Consider the following 18009-nt stretch of genomic DNA (forward strand, 5'->3'; position numbering starts at 1 on the left):
AACTTTAGAGATAGAGAGAGATCATTTGGTCCAATCTCCTCCTTACAGATGGGGAAACTGAGGCCCAGAGAGAGAAACAGAAAGTCACAGCACACAGCCTGGTAGTGGCAGGGGCAGGTCTGGAATGAGATTTGTTGACTCTCAGGCCTACACCCTCTATCATCTGTCCTGCCAAGAAAGAAGGAAGTCAGACAAGTATCTGTTACTCCCTGTTAAGTATTAAGAATTCTACTATTATCTCTCAGAATTAAAACCATCCATCCTGCAAGCCAGCAGTTCACCTTTGGGTGCTGTGCTGTGCTTAGTCTCTCAGTTGTGTCTGACTCTTTGCAACCCCACGGACTGTAGCCCACCAGGCTCCTCTGTCCATGGGGATTCCCTAGGCAAAAATACTGGAATGCGTTGCCATACCCTCCTCCAGGGATCTTCCCAACCCAGAGATTGAACCCAGGTCTCCCACATTGCAGGCGGATTCTTTGCCATCTGATCCACCAGGGAAGCCCTATCTTTGCTGAAGAAGGAAAAATAATAATAATACAGGAACACACGATGTTTACCACAGCATTGTTTGTTAAAGCAAAAACTGGAAGCAACCTAAATATCAATCAGTAGCATGTTGACTAAATAAAATGGGGTAAAATCATTTAAATGATGAATACCTGCCAAATCATAATGAAAAGGGAAAATCAGATCTAGATACATCAGTGTGGACAGATCATAAACACACGGTTAGGTGAATAAAGGAAGTTGCACAACAGGTCATGGAGTTTGATGCTATGTGGATTTTTTTAAACACATACCAAAAAACCATATAAAGTGAAACTTTTCCTAGGACATGAAAGTGTCCAGTTCATAATGGTGGCAACTTGTGAAGAGAGATGAAAGAGACAGAGATGGATAGGGAGATCAAACACAGGTTTATCTGTAATGTTCTTATACTTTCAAAGGTGAATGAGCTCAGGTGTTAATTCTGTAGTTAAAACTCATTTCTATAAGCCTGTATCTATATATGGAGATGAGTGAAAAAGGACCCCTGCCTTCAGAGAACTCACAGACTGTGTGGGTAGTCGGGAAAAAGACACCGGGAGAAAGGGAGGTAACAGGAAGCATATATTGTCTCCTTTCAAGTTGACTCAAGTTGAATCAGGCATTTAGGGGTGGGGGGCAGGGGTATTCAGGAAGAAGAGAAAACAGGGCACTGTAGTGAGACATACCATGACGGCTTGTTTTGTTCAACAAAACTGACTATTTCAAAGGTTTAGGATTCAGATCCACTCTTGGACTTACATCCCTAAGGTCCTCTCTCCCATCACAAAAGCTCATGAGTCAGAAAGCTTTGGTCCTCCTCAGAGAGCAAAAGGCAGTCTCTTCTCTCAAAAACCACGGCAAGTGTTAGAGCCCAGGGCGGAGCCCCATCTGCCCAGGTGTCAAGCTGATGAGCCTGACAGAGCCAGACCCCCTGTGGGCCACCCACCTCCTACAAAAACAGCGACTAAACGTTTAGTGGCATTTGGGTTCTTTAGTCACTACCGAGAGAATTTAGATACCGTGAAATATGAACATTTTCTTTTTTGGCTTTCTGGAGCTGAACACAGAAGATCCTCTAAAGATTGCCTTTTAGGGAGAAATCCCCCAAGCCAGTGACATATAAATGTGTCTGCTCCAGGGTTGGTGTCATCCTACAAGAATCTGGCCTCTCGCACCCAGGCTTTGGCATGTGTTTCCACTTAGAAGTATGTGAATTCCTTCCCTGTTCTGGTGAACGCTATTTCCCTGGGACTGGTGGAAATCTCAATTTGTCAAATGCTGATATTTAACAAACAAAAGCCTAGACATTCTGCCAGAAAGGAAATGCCAGTTGTATAAGTCTCCCAGCCCTTAAGGAATAGTCCAAAACTTAGTCCTCCTGTAGACAAAAGAAAAAAATTTTAAATATTAACTTCCAAGCTTGCTAGGGTTCAGGGAACTCACAAAACCTCTAGGTCAGTGATAGGGAAATTCTGGTACATATTTAATGGTGGAAGGGTTCGACTGTGCTACTTGCTTGTATTTGTTTCTAGAAAAAACTGAGGTGACCTGGTGTGTTGCCTAGTGCTATCATGAAAAGAAGGTTCTGTCGGGGAGTTAGGACTCTTCTTCCCAGCTTTATCCCTGAACTGTTGTATAATCTAGTGCTAGAATTTAATATCTTTGATCTTTGTTTTTCCATCTGTAAAATGGGTAAATAGCTGAGCTGCCTTCACAATCATTATGACAAAAATAAGTAAAAAGCTCCCAAAAAACAGAAAGAGTGGGCATGGGATATTAATCTTCTCCAAAGTATCCTAAATGTAATCAAAGTACTCCATTCAGAAATCTATTTCCACATGATTTCACAAATGCTTTCTCTATACCCTTATTAACAGAAAAGAATGGCAGAGGGAGAGAAGAAAATTCCCCACTGAGTGGGACTGAAAAGAAATGGCTTAAATTTATGTTAAACACACACATACACACATGGTATACATTAAAAACACAGTCACAAATTGGGGGTATATGTGATAATAATCTATAATGCACTTTTTCAGAGCAGAAAGAAAAATCGTATCAAAAGAAAACTCAAAACATAAAAAATATAAAGGAAGCAGCAGACGTAAGAAACAAGCGTAAGAAAAAGCATTCTGCCTTACCAGTAATCAGTGAAATGTGAGAGAGCGGGGTATAGCTATTCATCTCCCAAGTTTGCTAAGACCTTTTCTTCATGATAATGAAGTATCAGACTTGGCACAGATAGATGCAGCGGCTCAGCTTTTCTTGGGACTAGGTATGTTTCTTTGTCACTAGGTAGCAAAAGCCTTTTAAGACTACTTGTATTCTATGAATAGTTCTAGGATTTTAGCCTAAGAAAATAATCAGAGATAAGCTCAAAAAATGTATATAAGTGTGTGTGTGTGTGTATGGAAAACGGGGCTTCCCAGGTGGCACAGTGGTAAAGAATCCCCCTGCCAATGCAGAAGACGCAAAAAACACAGATTTGATCCCTGGGTCAGGAAGATCCCCTGGGGAAGGAAATGGCAACCCCTCCAGGATCCTTGCCTGGAGAAATCCATGGACAGAGGAGCTTGGTGAGCTACAGTCCATGAGGTCACAAAGAGTTGGACACAACTGAGCAACTGAGCACGCATGTACATAAGAATAATTACTTATGATCTGTTTATATTGTTGAAAACTTGTGAACAATTTAAAATAACCAACAAGAGTAGGACTAGAAGGAAGCTCAAGAGGGAGGAGACATATGTATATCTATGGCTGACTCATGTTGATGTGTGGCAGAAACCAATACAGTATTGCAAAGCAATTATCCTCCAATTAAAAATAAATAAATTAAAAAAAATTTTAAAGAGTAGGACTAAATAAATGAGGTATATCAATGGCTATTTTATTTAGCCATTAAAAAACCATGTTACTGAACATATTGAAGGAAATGGTTTTTTATAGTACTAATATCTTGAGAAAAAGACAATGCAGATAGTATGATACAAATTTTGTTAAAATAGATACCTATACATAATCATATACATACATACATACAAATCATACATAAGTATCTTAAGAAAGCTTGTCTCTGGGTGATGGGATTTATGGGAGGTTTTTTTTTTCAAATTTTTTAATAACATTTTTACAGGTTTTTTTCCAGATTTTACTTTTATAGATCATAGGAGGACCCGTAAAGGTAAACTCTTTTACAGGAAAGGGACAAAGCCCCTGACCATTTCAGTCAAGGCCCTTTGATTGGCTGTAGTTTGGGGTCACAAGAGTTCAAAGCCTGTCTGCAGATTTACTGGGTTGACCAAAAAAATCATTCGATTTTAAGTAAAAATAAAACACATTTTTAATTTTCACCAAGAACTGTATTGAACGACATGCTGCTGCTACTGCTGCTAAGTCACTTCAGTCGTGTCCGACTCTGTGCGACCCCATAGACGGCAGTCCACCAGGCTCCCCCATCCCTGGGATTCTCTAGGCAAGAATACTGGAGTGGGTTGCCATTTCCTTCTCCAATGCATGAAAGTGAAAAGCCAAAGTGAGGTCACTCAGTCGTGTCCGACTCTTCGAGACCCCATGGACTGCAGCCTACCAGGCTCCTCCGTCCATGGGATTTTCCAGGCAAGAGTACTGGAGTGGGGTGTCATTGCCTTCTCCATTGAACGATATAGTCATTAACCAAAAGAACATTTTGGCCAACCCAATATAAGCCCTGTTGCTAATTCTTTAGATCCTCCCACAATTGTCAGGCCCTGAGGACTGATTCAGATTAACTAAATGCACAGGAGATTTACCTGGTAAACCAGAGCTCTCTATGTTGTTTTCTGAAGGAGAATATCCATGACTCAAGAACAAGTGTGGGTTCTTTCCTTACAGAGCATCTTCACTGTACCAGGCACTCTCTTTCTAAATTAGGGAGCCCTGCCAGAGTCTAGGCACCACCACAGAGCGTTGCCTGGTGAGAACAGAGTAAAGCACGGGGGGTCAGGGTTTTTTAAAAGAGGTATTTCTGGTGAACTGTGGCAGCTATCTGCTCTGGAGTGTTCTTTCTCTGCCCCGGAACCAAGATGAGTATTTGTGAATCAGGGAGAGCCTGTGAATTGGGGAAGAAGGATTTGACAACCTGTGTTTCAAATAGGAGTTCCTGTTTGAAACACAGGTTGTCAAATCCTTCTTCCCCAATTCACAGTGTTGTCTGAGACTTTTCAGTTTGTAGTTGTCATGACAACTATACTCCTGACCCACATTCCTGACGGGCTCCAGCATTGGTGTTTCCTGACTTATTTCCCTTGATGGATTAGTTTAATTGAGGCTGCCCTCTTTCTCTGGGGTAGAGGGTGGGAGCTGTACCGGGAGTAATCAGACGGGCTCCCCCCAGCCACTCTGAACTCTCTGGGGAGCTGATCCCACGAGTGCCGTGGGGACCTCTCAGTCTCAGAAGCCAGCCCTCTTTAGCTTTGTCCCTAGATCTGGAGATCTTACGTTGACCTTAGATGTTACTATATATTATCTTTGCATTTGGTTTTGTGATCTCTACTCCCAGATATTTTTTCTTCCTACAGATGGTAATGTGTTTTGATGTGCTAGTCTAGCCTGCTGATTATTAGAGATGCAATAACTAGAAGCCAGATGATAAGCCAGTTTAAATTCTTAATAGAAATTGTTGACAGTGATGAGAGGACTTCTAAATGAAGGAAATTATTCTGTAAAATCAGTGGTAAATTTTTAAGAGTGCATATGCTCATTGTAGCACATTAAACTGTACAGAGTATTTGTGGTAAAAAGTGAATACCCCACCTACTTCTCCAAGCCCATCTGTTTTCACAACTGACAATAATCCTTCTAGAATGTTTTACACTTTCACACAACCCCCACACACAGAGTTCTGTGTGTCTGTCTGTGGGATTGTGTTATTGATGTGTTTTAATAGGATTCTAGTGTATGCCCTTTTCTGCAACTTGCTCTATTCACTTAACAATTTAATTCGCATATCTAGACTACTGAGATTCAAATCCCAGCTTTTCCACTCACTCACTGCCTCTCTGAACCTCAGATTCTTCTTCAATAAAATGGGGATAATAATAACATCTACTGCATGGGGTTTATGTGAAGAGTAAACAAAGTCAGTACTTAGCAAATGCATAGAACAGGGCCTGGTGTATTACACACACAGTGCGTGTTCACTAGTGGTAGTAATAGTTCAGTGGTAACAATAATATTAGTAGTGGTATCATCTAAGTCTTTTCAAAGGCTCCCTAGCATTTAGGTAGGTTGCTGTTGTTCAGTCACTCAGTCACGTCTGACTCTGTTCAGTTCAGTTCAATCGCTCAGTCATGTCCATCTCTTTGTGACCCCATGGACTGCAGCACACCAGGCTTCCCTGACCATCACCAACTCCCAGAGCTTGCTCAAACTCATGTCCATCAAGTTGGTGATGCCATCCAACCATCTCATCCTCTGTCATCCCCTTCTCCTCCTGCTTTAATCTTTCCCAGAATCAGGGTCTTTTCTAAGGAGTCAGTTTTTCTCATCAGGTGGCCAAAGTATTGGAGGTCAGCTTCAGGATCAGTCCTTCTAATGAGTATTCAGGATTGATTTCCTTTAGGATTGACAGTTGATCTCCTTGCAGTCCAAGGGACTCGCAAGAGTCTTCTCTAACACCACAGACCACCTTACCTGACTCTTTGTAGATCTACCTGTATCACATAGGTAGATTTAAAAATTTTTAAACTGTTCCTCTATCGATGGCTCCTAGATTTTACTTACCCGAAGACTTCCCTGCAGTTGAACTAAGGTTTATAAATTATCTTGCCTGCTCTGGGCAAGACATCAGTTCTGGTGAACAAATTACAGATGCAGCCAGCTTCAGAGTTTGGGAGTCTTGGGTTAGGGGTGGAAAATGGGGTCTGAGATGTGACGGGAAGGTTCGTGTACTCTCCTCTTCCCAGCAAATCGCCATCGCTCGGGAGGGTGACCTGCTGACCAAGGAGCGACTATGCTGTGGACTGTCCATGTTCGAGGTCATCCTGACCCGCATCCGGAGCTACCTGCAGGACCCTGTCTGGCGGGGCCCGCCACCCACCAACGGCGTCATGCACGTGGACGAGTGCGTGGAATTCCACCGGCTCTGGAGTGCCATGCAGTTCGTCTACTGCATTCCCGTGGGGACTAATGAATTCACAGCTGAGTAAGTCGCCCCAGAAAGGTGGGGTCACCACCCAACCTGTTCGTCCTCCTAAGAGCCATCATACAGCCAGAGCTCAGTCAGAAAGGAGGGCAGGGGTGGGATGGTCCAACGACATGGTTTATGTTGGTCAGAGTGCTAGGTGCTGCATGTAATCCCATGCCCAGCGAAAGCAGAGACGGTTCCTGGTGTGTGGGATTCACAGAGCCTAGAGGAGATGAGAGTATAGACATAAGGTGGATTGAATGAGGCCAGCGGGCAGCAAGGACAGGAAGGACAACAGATTCGCACAAGGAGAGACAAGAGGATTCAGTTCAGTCTGACTCTGTGACCTCACGGACTGCAGCACCCAGGCCTCCCTGTCCTTCACCAGCTCCCGGAAGCTGCTCAAACTCATGTCCATCGAGTCGGTGATGCCATCCAACCATCTCATCCTCTGTCGTCCCCATCTCCTCCTGCCTTCAATCTTTCCCAGCATCAGGATCTTTTCCAATGAGTCAGTTCTTTGCATCAGTTGGACAAAGTATTGGACAAGAGGATTATTGGAATTTAATTCACAGACTACAACTGAGCTGGAACATTGCTTAGGATGCAGCTCTTAGAGGGGAAAAGGAGACCTCCCAGGAAAAGCTCCAGGTTGTTTGAGGCAGAGATGGAGTGTGCATATCAAGGCCTCAGACCTCTAAGGTTCTGTCTTCCCAAGACTGGAAGGTGGGCCAACAGAAGGGGCAGGACGGAGCCCAGGCAAGGGCTCGGCATCAAGACCTCATTGCACATTGCCATCTCCCACACAGAACCCCAGGGCTCATAGAACAGAGAAAGGCTCCACCAGCAGCAGTGGGGCCCCACCTTGCTCATGAGGCCTCTGCTCCTGAAAAACAGGGAGGGGAGCCTTTGAGAAGGGCCCAGTCCTGTCCTCAGAAAAAACAGAAGCAGAGCCCCATTCTCCCGTCGCTTGCCCAGCTACACAGCAGAGCAGAGTTGAGGAGAGCAGACCAGGCCTGTCTCTGAAAGGTGCATGGGGGCCACAGAGATCCCCCTGGAGGAGTGGGATGGGAAGGCTGTTTTCCAGAGTGGCTGCACTTTCAGCGACAGCAGTGAGGAAGCTGGGAACATTTCCAGTGAGATTCAGCTGCTGATGAAGGACGAGAGATTTAGCCGAGAGATGCCCCACAGCCTCCCAAATCGCCTGCATTGCTGTTGAGAGTTGAGGTTGTGCAGGCTTAGTTTTACCAGACCCGAGAGGACTGGCAGCCCCCAACACCAGCAGCATCTGCTCATGGCCCCACCATGCCCCTCCATCCCTGTCCTCTCAGCCTACACTGGCCAGTTGGTCTGGTTCAAAACGGCCCTTCACCTCACAGGTTTCCTCTGATTCTTGTCCAGAACCAAGACAGCATCTCATCAGAATTCTGATTGGTTGAATAAATCTCAAAGGCTGGTTGGATTTTTTTTTCTTGCAAATTTGTCTTCTTCAAAGCTGATTTTTCTTACATCAGTGGGGTGACAGACTGACACCTCTGTGGTTAGAAGGGCTTATATTGTAACCTCAGTCCTGGGAACAAATGAATCCATACTCGTAACTTCCCTTGTACCCATTTTACAGATTAAGAGAATTGGCCCAGAGATGGTCCAAGATGAGGGCTCCTCCCCCCACTCCCCCCCACCTCTCACTCCAGCTGCTTCCTCTCCTGCTCCCAGGCAGTGTTTCGGAGATGGCTTGAACTGGGCTGGCTGCTCCATCATCGTCCTGCTGGGCCAGCAGCGTCGCTTCGACCTGTTCGACTTCTGTTACCACCTGCTCAAAGTTCAGAGGCAAGACGGGAAAGATGAAATCATTAAGAATGTGGTAAGCAGCTCGTGGCTGGGGCTTGGGAGAGGGGGCCAGGCCTGACAAGCAGGCTTTCATCTGCCAAGGAGAGTGAGCTCCTTGTGGAGGCCAACTCCCTACACCGCAGGTAGGTGCGGAGACACTCAGCAGCTGGCGACCTTCTCATAGGAAGCCATGAGTCACTGGCTTGTAAGTCACTGGGATGAATCAGGTCACCCCGCAGGGCAGGGCCAGCCTCCAGAGCTGAAACACACCTTCCCTGTGCCAGTCAGAGTCTGCTCATGCCCTTTCATCATCTGCACAGACACTGTTGTGCAGGCATGGGGATGGGATGAGCACTGTGGTGGGATGAGCGGGGCTGCCGTGGGAGCATGAGGAAGGGCCAGCTAAACCAGGCTGAGGGGCTGGGGAGAGGCCTCAGAAGGCTCCCCATAGAGGTGATGCTTGGGCAAAGTCCTGAATGACCAACTGCAAATAGACAGGCAGAAAATGGGGTGCAGAATCGGGGAGATGTTCTAGACAAAGGGACTGGCTAGAGTAAAGGCACAGAGGCGTGAGGATGGATGGCTGGAAGATGGTCCTGGTGGGTCTCCAGGACCAGCCGAGAGGGAAAAAAGGCAGGTTCCACTTCATAAAGGTGACAATCTTCATGAAGTAGAATATACATAACATAAAATTGTTCTATTTTAACTATTTTTAAGTGTTCAGTTCAGTAGAGTTTAATCATTTTGAACTGTTTACTGCATTAAATTCACTCACCTTGTACAACCATCCCATTTTTTTTTTCTTGCTGTTATTTAATTGCAGGAGTTCTTTCTGTGTTCTGGGTATTAGTCCCTGATCAGATACATGATTCGAAAGTGTTTTCTTTCATTCCTTGAGTCGCCTTTTCACTCTGTTGATAGTGTCCTTTGATGCAAATGCACTTTTAATTTTGATAGATTCCAATTTATTATTTATTACACTCCATCTCCAGAACTTTTTGTCTTCCCCAAATGAAACTCTGTGCTTGGTTAACACTAACTCGCCATTCTGCCTCCCTCCAGCTTCTGGTAACTCTTCACTTTCTTTCTCTATGAATTTGACTGCTCTAGGTACTTCATATAAGTTGAATTCTTGGACTCAGAATAAGGTGTTCAGGGTGTACCATGTTGTATTAATAGCATGTGTCAGAATCATCTTCCTTTAAAGGCTGAATAGTATTCCATTGTATGTGTACATGACATTTTTTTTATCCATTGGTCAGTTGATGGACACTTGAGTTGCTCTCACATTTTGGCTGTTGTGAATAATGCTGCTGTGTCGTGAGTGTACAGATAACTGTTTCAGACCCTGCTTTCATTGCTTTGTGGTATATACCTAAAATTGGAATTGCTGGATCATGTGGTAATTCTATCGTCAATTTTTGAGGACCCCCATAATGTTTTCCACAGGCACAACACCATTTTACTTTCTCGCCAGCAATATATAAGAGTTCCAGTTTCTTTATATCCTCCCAGCACTTGTTATTTTCTGTATATTTTTGGAACTAGCCACCGTAATGTGTATGAAGTGGTATCTCATTGTGGTTTTGATTCACATTTCCTTAATGATTAGTGATATTACCATCTTTTTGTGTGCTTATTGGCTGTTTGTTTATCCTTCTTTGGAGAAATGTCTACCCAAGTGTTTTGCTCACTTTTTAATTGGGCTGGTTGTTTTTTTTCTTTGTTTGTTTGCTTGGTTTTTTGCTGTTATTTAATTGCACAAGTCCTTTCTGTATTCTGGGTATTAATCCCTAATCAGATACAAGATTTGAAAATGTTTTCTTTCATTCTTTGAATCACCTTTTCACTCTGCTGATAGTGTCCTTTGATGCAAATACTTTTTTAGTTTTGATGAATTCCAATTTATTATTTGTTACCTGTGCGTTGGTGCCATATTCCAAGAAGTCATTGCCAGGCTCAGTGTTATAAAGCTTTTTGTCTATGTTTTCTTCTAAAGGTTGTATAGTTTTTGCTCTTATGTTTAGGTCTTTAATCCATTTTGAGCTTATGTTTTGTGTATGGTATAAAATAAGAATCCAAATTCTTTCTTCTGTGTGCCAGTCTTCCCAGCACCATTTATGGAAAAGACCATTCTTTCTCCATTAAATGTTGCAGGCACCCTTGTCAAAAATCATTTGACCGTATATGAAAGTCTTTATTTCTGGGCTGTCTAATCCATTGGTCCATATGTCTGTCTTCACACTATTTTGATTACTGCAGCTTTGTGGTAAGTTTTGAAACTCATATAAAGGGTTTTATGGTTAAGTTCACATTTCATTGTCAAGCTCTGGGCTCCCATAGGAGGCCTTTAAGCAAGAGAGTGGCATTACCATTGAAGCATCAGGACTCTGGAACCCACCCTCAACTATATTCTTCTGTTGCTCTTGATCTCTCTATCCCCTCCTTCCACTCCTAACCTACATGCCCTTGTCCTTCTCCAGCCCCTGAAGAAGATGGCAGACAGGATCAGGAAATACCAGATCTTGAACAATGAGGTTTTTGCCATCCTGAACAAGTACATGAAGTCCGTGGAGACGGACAGTTCCACCGTGGAGCATGTGCGCTGCTTCCAGCCGCCCATCCACCAGTCCCTGGCTACCACCTGCTAGGCAGAAGGTCCTGCAAACCCTCGAGCTGGAGGAGAAGAAGCAGGAGAGAGAAAGCCATGGCCAGCCTGCAACAGGGTCCGACTAGACAATGCGTGAGATGAACCTGGAAGCAAACAAGAACCTCCCCAAACACATGTGCACCTCCCGAGGGCTGGGCCTCTGCATGCTCTCCCGTGACATCTCCATGGTGGTGTTTCCATAGTGTAAATGAAAAAAAAAGAAGAACAGAAACAGGGCAGTACTTGCTTTTTTCTCTTTTTCCCCTCAGCTATGTTAAGAGCCCTAGTTTCACCCTTTCTCCATCTCATGGTCCCCACATCCATGGTTGCTACACAGAACCTCCTCCCCGATTGTGACCTCCTGCCCAGTGCCCACATGCAACCCCAGGACTGAAGTCTTAGAGATGGAGAAAAGAGTGTGGCCATGCCCCAAGATGTCAGCCTGGCTTGACAGGCATGCTTCCACTTCCTAGCATCTTCGCCTCCTTTGGCTCCCTCCCCCCACTTCCCATGGTGTCATCTTGTCCTGCTCCAGATGCCAGGGATTCAACCACGAAGTGTACTCCTGGACCAAGCACTGAGAGCCATGGTGAATGGGCGACGAGCTTCCTGGTATCAGTACCATGGTAGATGGTGTTGAGATGTTGCCTTTGGCCTTCCATGGACTCTTAAAACCACATCCTGACTCCCCTCTCAGGGCACTCCTAGGGAGAACTCAGAAATGCATTCACAGCTGGAATGGGTGAGTGGAAATGGAGTAGGAAGATGGTCAGGCCTGCTGTGTAGAAGCAGTATTTATGAACACAGCCAGGAATTCCATAGTCCAAAACAGAAAGCTGTTAGAACACTGCATCGGCTTGATGGTGAGAGGGTCCTTTATTTATTGAACAAATACTTAGCACCAAGTCCCCCAGAGAGTGAGCACTGTACTACTGGCCAGACATGCACTGCCCACAGCATTAGCCAGCAACCAAATTAGGGGCCACTTCTTGGCACAGAATCTCTCATCAAGAAAAACCCTCACAAGAAAGAAAATATTAAAGGGTTATTTTAACAGAATCCAGAAACACCTTGGGGTCAAGGAGGTAAGGAGTGTAAATAATACTTGTCAATGAGCTTTTAATACCAACCAACCCAGGGATCAAACCCACGTCTCTTGCATCTCCCTCATGGGCAGGCAGATTCTTAACCACTAGCACCACCTGGGAAGCCTCTTTTAATACTAAAATACACCCAAAGAGGAACCCTGTTCTAATGAATCAGGACTTTTATTGTCCTAGAAGCTGAAAGATTCTGGAGACATTTGACCTTTGGCTTCTGTTCTTTGATGTTCCTTAACTTAGATTTTGAGATATGGGTCATATCTCACAGGGACATTGTTGTTCAGTTGCTCAGTCGTGTCCGACTATTTGCGACCCCATGGACTGCAGCACGCTGGGCTTCCCTGTTCTTCATCATCTCCCAGAGTTTGCTCAAACTCATGTCTATTGAGTCAGCGATGCCATCCAACCAAGCCTACTTCCATTTCCCAGAATGAATCAAAATTCCTTGCAGAATCTCTTACTGAGCATGGGGAAGCTGTTCAGAAGGACAGAAGCCTTTGGGAAATGAATGTGCTTACAGAGCACCTTATCATCAAAGGGAATCTGTGAGCCTGAGCTTATAAGAACATATAAAATGAGACAATTTGGTATTTTTTCCCTGGCCCAGGAAGGAAAAGAGAGAAAATAAACCAATAATGATTGCCTCACTCAGGGCAGATGAATAGAAATTGTTTCCATTATCCAGATGGCCCATTTCAACCCCAGGCAAGAGCAAAGAAGTGTCCATAGCGGGAGGTTTGTGTTATCCACTTCACCAAGGAGGACAGAGGTGGGGCTCGCCAAGTGTGATCCAAAGGCCACCTCCATCAGGACTTCTGAGATTAGCACGTTTGATGCAGATTCCTGGGCCTACCTCAAACCCACCAATCCTGCATCTCTGGGAGCAGAATTGAGAAATCTGCACTTGCCACAAGCTGGATTGTTCTGTTACATATCAGAGTCTGAGGACCACTGCTGCAGAGGACCCCTGCACTGCTAACCTTGGGCTTTGAGCTCCCTCTGAGCCATGAAAGAAAATAACTGTAGGGAAGGAAAGTGAGTCAGGGTACAAGCTGTCAGATCCTATTCTCATAGGAAAAGTATTTCTCTCTCTCTCTTATTTTTTCCTTCTTGAAGATCATACGTGTGTCCCAAAGGCAAGTGAGGGGTTACACCACATGGGAGAACTATATGGTAAAACTCACCTTCAAAACCTGCAAAAACTTCTAAGCTCCAGAGTCTTCTGAGTCTTCAGGCCTGTCTGGGTACAGTAGCTTGCTCACTTTCTCAGCTACTTGACTCTCCATTAAGTCCTGGAGATCATTCTAAATCCTTGACTATTGCTTTGTTGAGATTTGGATCACCCATTTGATGAGATTGATATTTCAACAACCTGCCCCTCCCATCCTATCATAGCCCTGACTTTGACCCTCTGGGTAGAATCCCATTGTCCTCAAGAGATTTTATCTCAGTAAATTGAGGTCTTCACCTTTAGGAGAGATGTTTCATTTCCCTGGCTCACCAGCAGCATTGATTCACAAATACAGAACGGGTTTAATATTCTTTCCTTCCTGGTGTTACTGCCCCTCTTTTGATTTTTTGTGTATCTAAGAACCAAGAAAAATAAAATCTTAGGTTTTAAAAGGTTTAAAAAAATTCTGTTTCACAAACTGTCAAATGTACCATATTTGTATTAAGAGTTGTCGGGGATTTTTGTACAATGAATTTACATTTATTTATGGTGACTTATATTTACGCTTGTGATCAAATAATGATGTTAAATTCTTAAATCATATTTGCTATGCAGCTGAAGATGATATTTTGCTTTGTATTTTGGGGTACCTGTGTTGAGTTGATAAACATTTCCATCTCCATTAAAACTGCTTCCAAACTCGTGAAATGAGTGTCTTGTCTTGATTCAGGTTCATATTCTAGTCCTAGTTAATCTGTGGAAGACCACGGGAAAATTGGTAACTAAGGAGACAACCCGAGAGAGAATGGAGGAACATAAAGAATATAAAGATGCTGCGCCCTAAACTAATGGCTTGTTTTGCTTTCTTACAGGGGGAATTATATCTTTATAAATTGACTTACTCTGGGCTTGATATTGGAGATGTTTCCTGAGCCTAGAGCTTTCATAGTCTCACAGTATAATTCTGCAGCCTAGATTCTTAGTGCTGTTTTTTGTTTGTTGTTTTTGTTTGTTTGGGGTTTTGGGTGTTTTTTTTTTTTTAATTGGAGTGTGGTTGATTTACAATGTTGTGTTAGTTTCAGATATACAGCAAAGTGATTCAGTTATATATATATCTACTCTTTTTCAGAAACTTTTCCATTATAGATTATTTTAAGATATTGAATATAGTTCTCTGTGCTATACAGTAGGTCTTTGTTATTTTTAAGTTTTATATATATATTAGTAGTAGTGTTTATCTGTTAATCCCAAACTCCTAATTTATCCCTTCCTACCTTTCCTCTTTGATAACCGTAAGTTTGCTTTCTGTGTCTGTAAGTCTATTTCTGTTTTGTAAATAAGTTCATTTGTATCATTTTTTAGATTTCACTTATAAGTGATATCATATGATAATTTGTCTGACTTAGTATGATAATAATTTGATCCATCCTTGTTGCTGCATATTGCATTGTTTTTTTCTTTTAATGGTTGAGTAATATTCCATTGTGGAATATTATGTGTACACACACACACACACACCTTTCATCTGTTAATGAACATTTACATTCCTTTCATGTCTTGCTATTATAAGTAGTGCTGTTATGAACCTTGGGGTGCCTGTATCTTTTCAAATTCGAATTTTTGTCTTTTCTGGATATATGCCCAGGAGTGGATTGGTGGATCATATGGTAAGCATATTTTTAGTTTAAGTAACCTGCATGTTGTTTTTCATAGTGGCTGCACCAATGGCACCCCACTCCAGTACTCTTGCCTGGAAAATCTCATGGATGGAGGAGCCTGGTAGGCTGCAGTCCATGGGGTCGCTAAGAGTCAGACACGACTGAGCGACTTCACTTTCACTTTTCACTTTCATGCATCGGAGAAGGAAATGGCAACCCACTCCAGTGTTCTTGCCTGGAGAATCCCAGGGACGGGGGAGCCTGGTGGGCTGCTGTCTATGGGGTCGCACAGAGTCAGACACGACTGAAGCGACTTAGCAGCAGCGGCAGCACCAATATATGTTCCTACCAAAAGTGTAAGAGGGTTCCTTTCTTTTCACATCCTTGCTGACAGGTTGTCTGTATTCTTTTTGTTGATAACCATCCTGGCAAGTGTGAGGTGATATCCCACTGTAGGTTTGATTTGCATTTCCCTGATTATTGTCAATATTGAGCATCCTTTTATGTGCCTGTTGGCCATCTGCGTGTCCTCTTTGAGAAAATGTCTATATAGTTCTTCTGCCCATTTTCTGAATCAGGTAATTTATTTTGTTGATGTAGAATCATAAGAACTGTTTATATACATTGAATGTTAACCCCTTGTTAGTTATATCATTTGCAAATATCTTCTCCCACGCAGTAGGTTGTCTTTTCATTTTGTCAACAGTTTTCTTTGCTGTGCAAAAGCTTTTAAATTTAACTAGGTCTCATTTGTTTACTTTTGCTTTAGGAAAGGAATTTAAAAAAATATTGCTCTGATTTATGTCAAAGAGTGTTCTGCCTATGCTTTCCTCTAGCAGTTTTATCAGTCTTACATTTAGGTCCTTAGTCCATTTTGAGTTTGTTTGTATATGTTGTTAGGGAATGTTCTAAGTTTACTGTTTTACCTGTAGCTGTCCAGTTTTTCAGCACTATTTATTGAAGAGATTGTCTTTTTCTCCATTATATATTCTTGCCTCCTTTATTGTAAAAGAGTTTACCATGAGTACATGGATTTATGTCTGGGCTTTCTGTCCTATCTCATATATATCATTTATCAATACATCCCTAGTTCTAAGAGGAAGCATGAAACTAATATGTAATAAGGCCTGATGTGTGTGGGCATCATGCTAAATTCCATTCATCCATTCCTTTGAATCAACCACAGTCACTGTGCTAAATTCCACCTTTGACAGAGAGACTATGCAGCGTATTTATTTTCACATGGTTATAAGTGACAGCTAGAATTTGAACCCTGTTCTAAAGGCTCGGCTTTTGTTGTTACACTATACTAAATCAATCATTCGGGCTGGACCTCAAGACTGGACTTAGGAGTTTGATTACTGGACTTTGGGGGGCTTTGGATAAGTGCAGTTCGGTTCAGTCGCTCAGTTGTGTCTGACTCTGCGACCCCATGAATCACAGCATGCCAGACCTCCCTGTCCATCACCAACTCCCGGAGTCCACCCAAACTCATGTCCATTGAGTCACTGATGCCATCCAGCCATCTCATCCTCTGTCGTCTGCTTCTCCTCCTGCCCCCAATCCCTCCCAGCATCAGCGTCTTTTCCAATGAGTCAACTCTTCACATGAGGTGGCCAAAGTATTGGAGTTTCAGCTTTAGCATCAGTCCCTCCAACAAACACCCAGGACTGATCTCCTTTAGGATGGACTAGTTGAATCTCCTTGCAGTCCAAGGGACTCCCAAGAGTCTTCCCCAACACCACAGTTCAAAAGCATCAATTCTTTGGCGCTCAGCTTTCTTCACAGTCCAACTGTCACATCCATACATGACCACTGGAAAAACCATAGCCTTGACTAGACGGAGCTTTGTTGGCAAAGTAATGTCTCTGCCTTTGAATATGCTATCTAGGTTGGTCATAACTTTCCTTCCAAGGAGTAAGCGTCTTTTAATTTCATGGCTGCAGTCACCCTCTGCAGTGATTTTGGAGCCCCCCAAAATAAAGTCTGACACTGTTTCCACTGTTTCCCCATCTATTTCCCATGAAGTGATGGGACCAGATGCCATGTAAAATGGAGCAAAACCAGCTATAAGGAGAGGTCCAGCCTAGTGTAAGGGAAGTTCTCAGGCTGAAGGCACCTGGGGACTTCTTGCACTCATCAGAAAGGTTGGTCCTAGAAGATCACTAGAAAGATGTGTTTAAGACCAACACTGGTGCTGGGAGCATCACAGCTCCCAGATTTACACAGCACCAGGTTTCCTTGAGTCGGACACGACTGAGCAACTGAACTGAACTGAACTGAATGTTCACAGATTTCCTAAAGGCCAACCACTGAGATGAGTCCTAGAGAATTCATTAGTGACCCCCCTCATTGCTGCAGTCTGGGCTACCCTTGAATTTCTCAGGGCCTCAGTTTCCTTGTCTTCAAGGTTGACAAAATAACCCGAGGTTCCTTCCAGCTCTGCTATCCCCATACTAGGTCATTTCCTACTGGTGTACTTTGAGGGACCTGACAACTTCACAGACTCAAAATCTTTCTCAGCCATGTGATATCACCTCCAAGGGTTCTCATCTTTAGGGCTGGTATATTTGATCTAGCGTCATTGGGCTAGATCCAATGAAAAGAAGATTGCATGGTCAAATAAATTTGGGGAATGTGTCATGCTCTCTCCCCTCTTGAAGATGGGCAGTGGTCGGAGGAGTCTAGTAGAACATAATTAGCCTGGATTAACACCACGTCTCCCAGATGGCTGTGACCTTAGACACTCCTTTCTCTGCAACACTAATGATTCTCTCATGGAACGTTCTTTTAAAACCATTGGGCTCAGGATGTGGATATCCATGTTAAGATAGTTTTCTAAATTCCCACTAGAGAAGAACCACTTATACATGGGCAATCATGACACCTGGGCAATGGGATCC

At 43.5% G+C, this 18009-nt stretch overlaps 1 protein-coding gene across 3 annotated transcripts in view; it reads left to right on the plus strand.

The window, feature by feature from the left end:
* CYFIP2 (cytoplasmic FMR1 interacting protein 2) overlaps positions 1-14156 on the plus strand; it is a 134309-nt gene extending 120153 nt beyond the window's left edge. For all 3 annotated transcript variants that reach the window (XM_019965309.2, XM_070793921.1, XM_070793920.1), the window contains 3 exons: positions 6474-6712; positions 8411-8558; positions 11008-14156. In XM_019965309.2, coding sequence (XP_019820868.1) covers positions 6474-6712; positions 8411-8558; positions 11008-11175 — 555 coding nt within the window. In that variant the 3' untranslated portion in view covers positions 11176-14156. The remainder of the gene's footprint in view (positions 1-6473; positions 6713-8410; positions 8559-11007) is intronic.
* The last annotated feature ends 3853 nt before the right edge of the window (positions 14157-18009 follow it).

This window comes from Bos indicus, chromosome 7, assembly GCF_029378745.1.
Source record: "Bos indicus isolate NIAB-ARS_2022 breed Sahiwal x Tharparkar chromosome 7, NIAB-ARS_B.indTharparkar_mat_pri_1.0, whole genome shotgun sequence".
Classification (NCBI taxonomy): Eukaryota; Metazoa; Chordata; class Mammalia; order Artiodactyla; family Bovidae; genus Bos; species Bos indicus.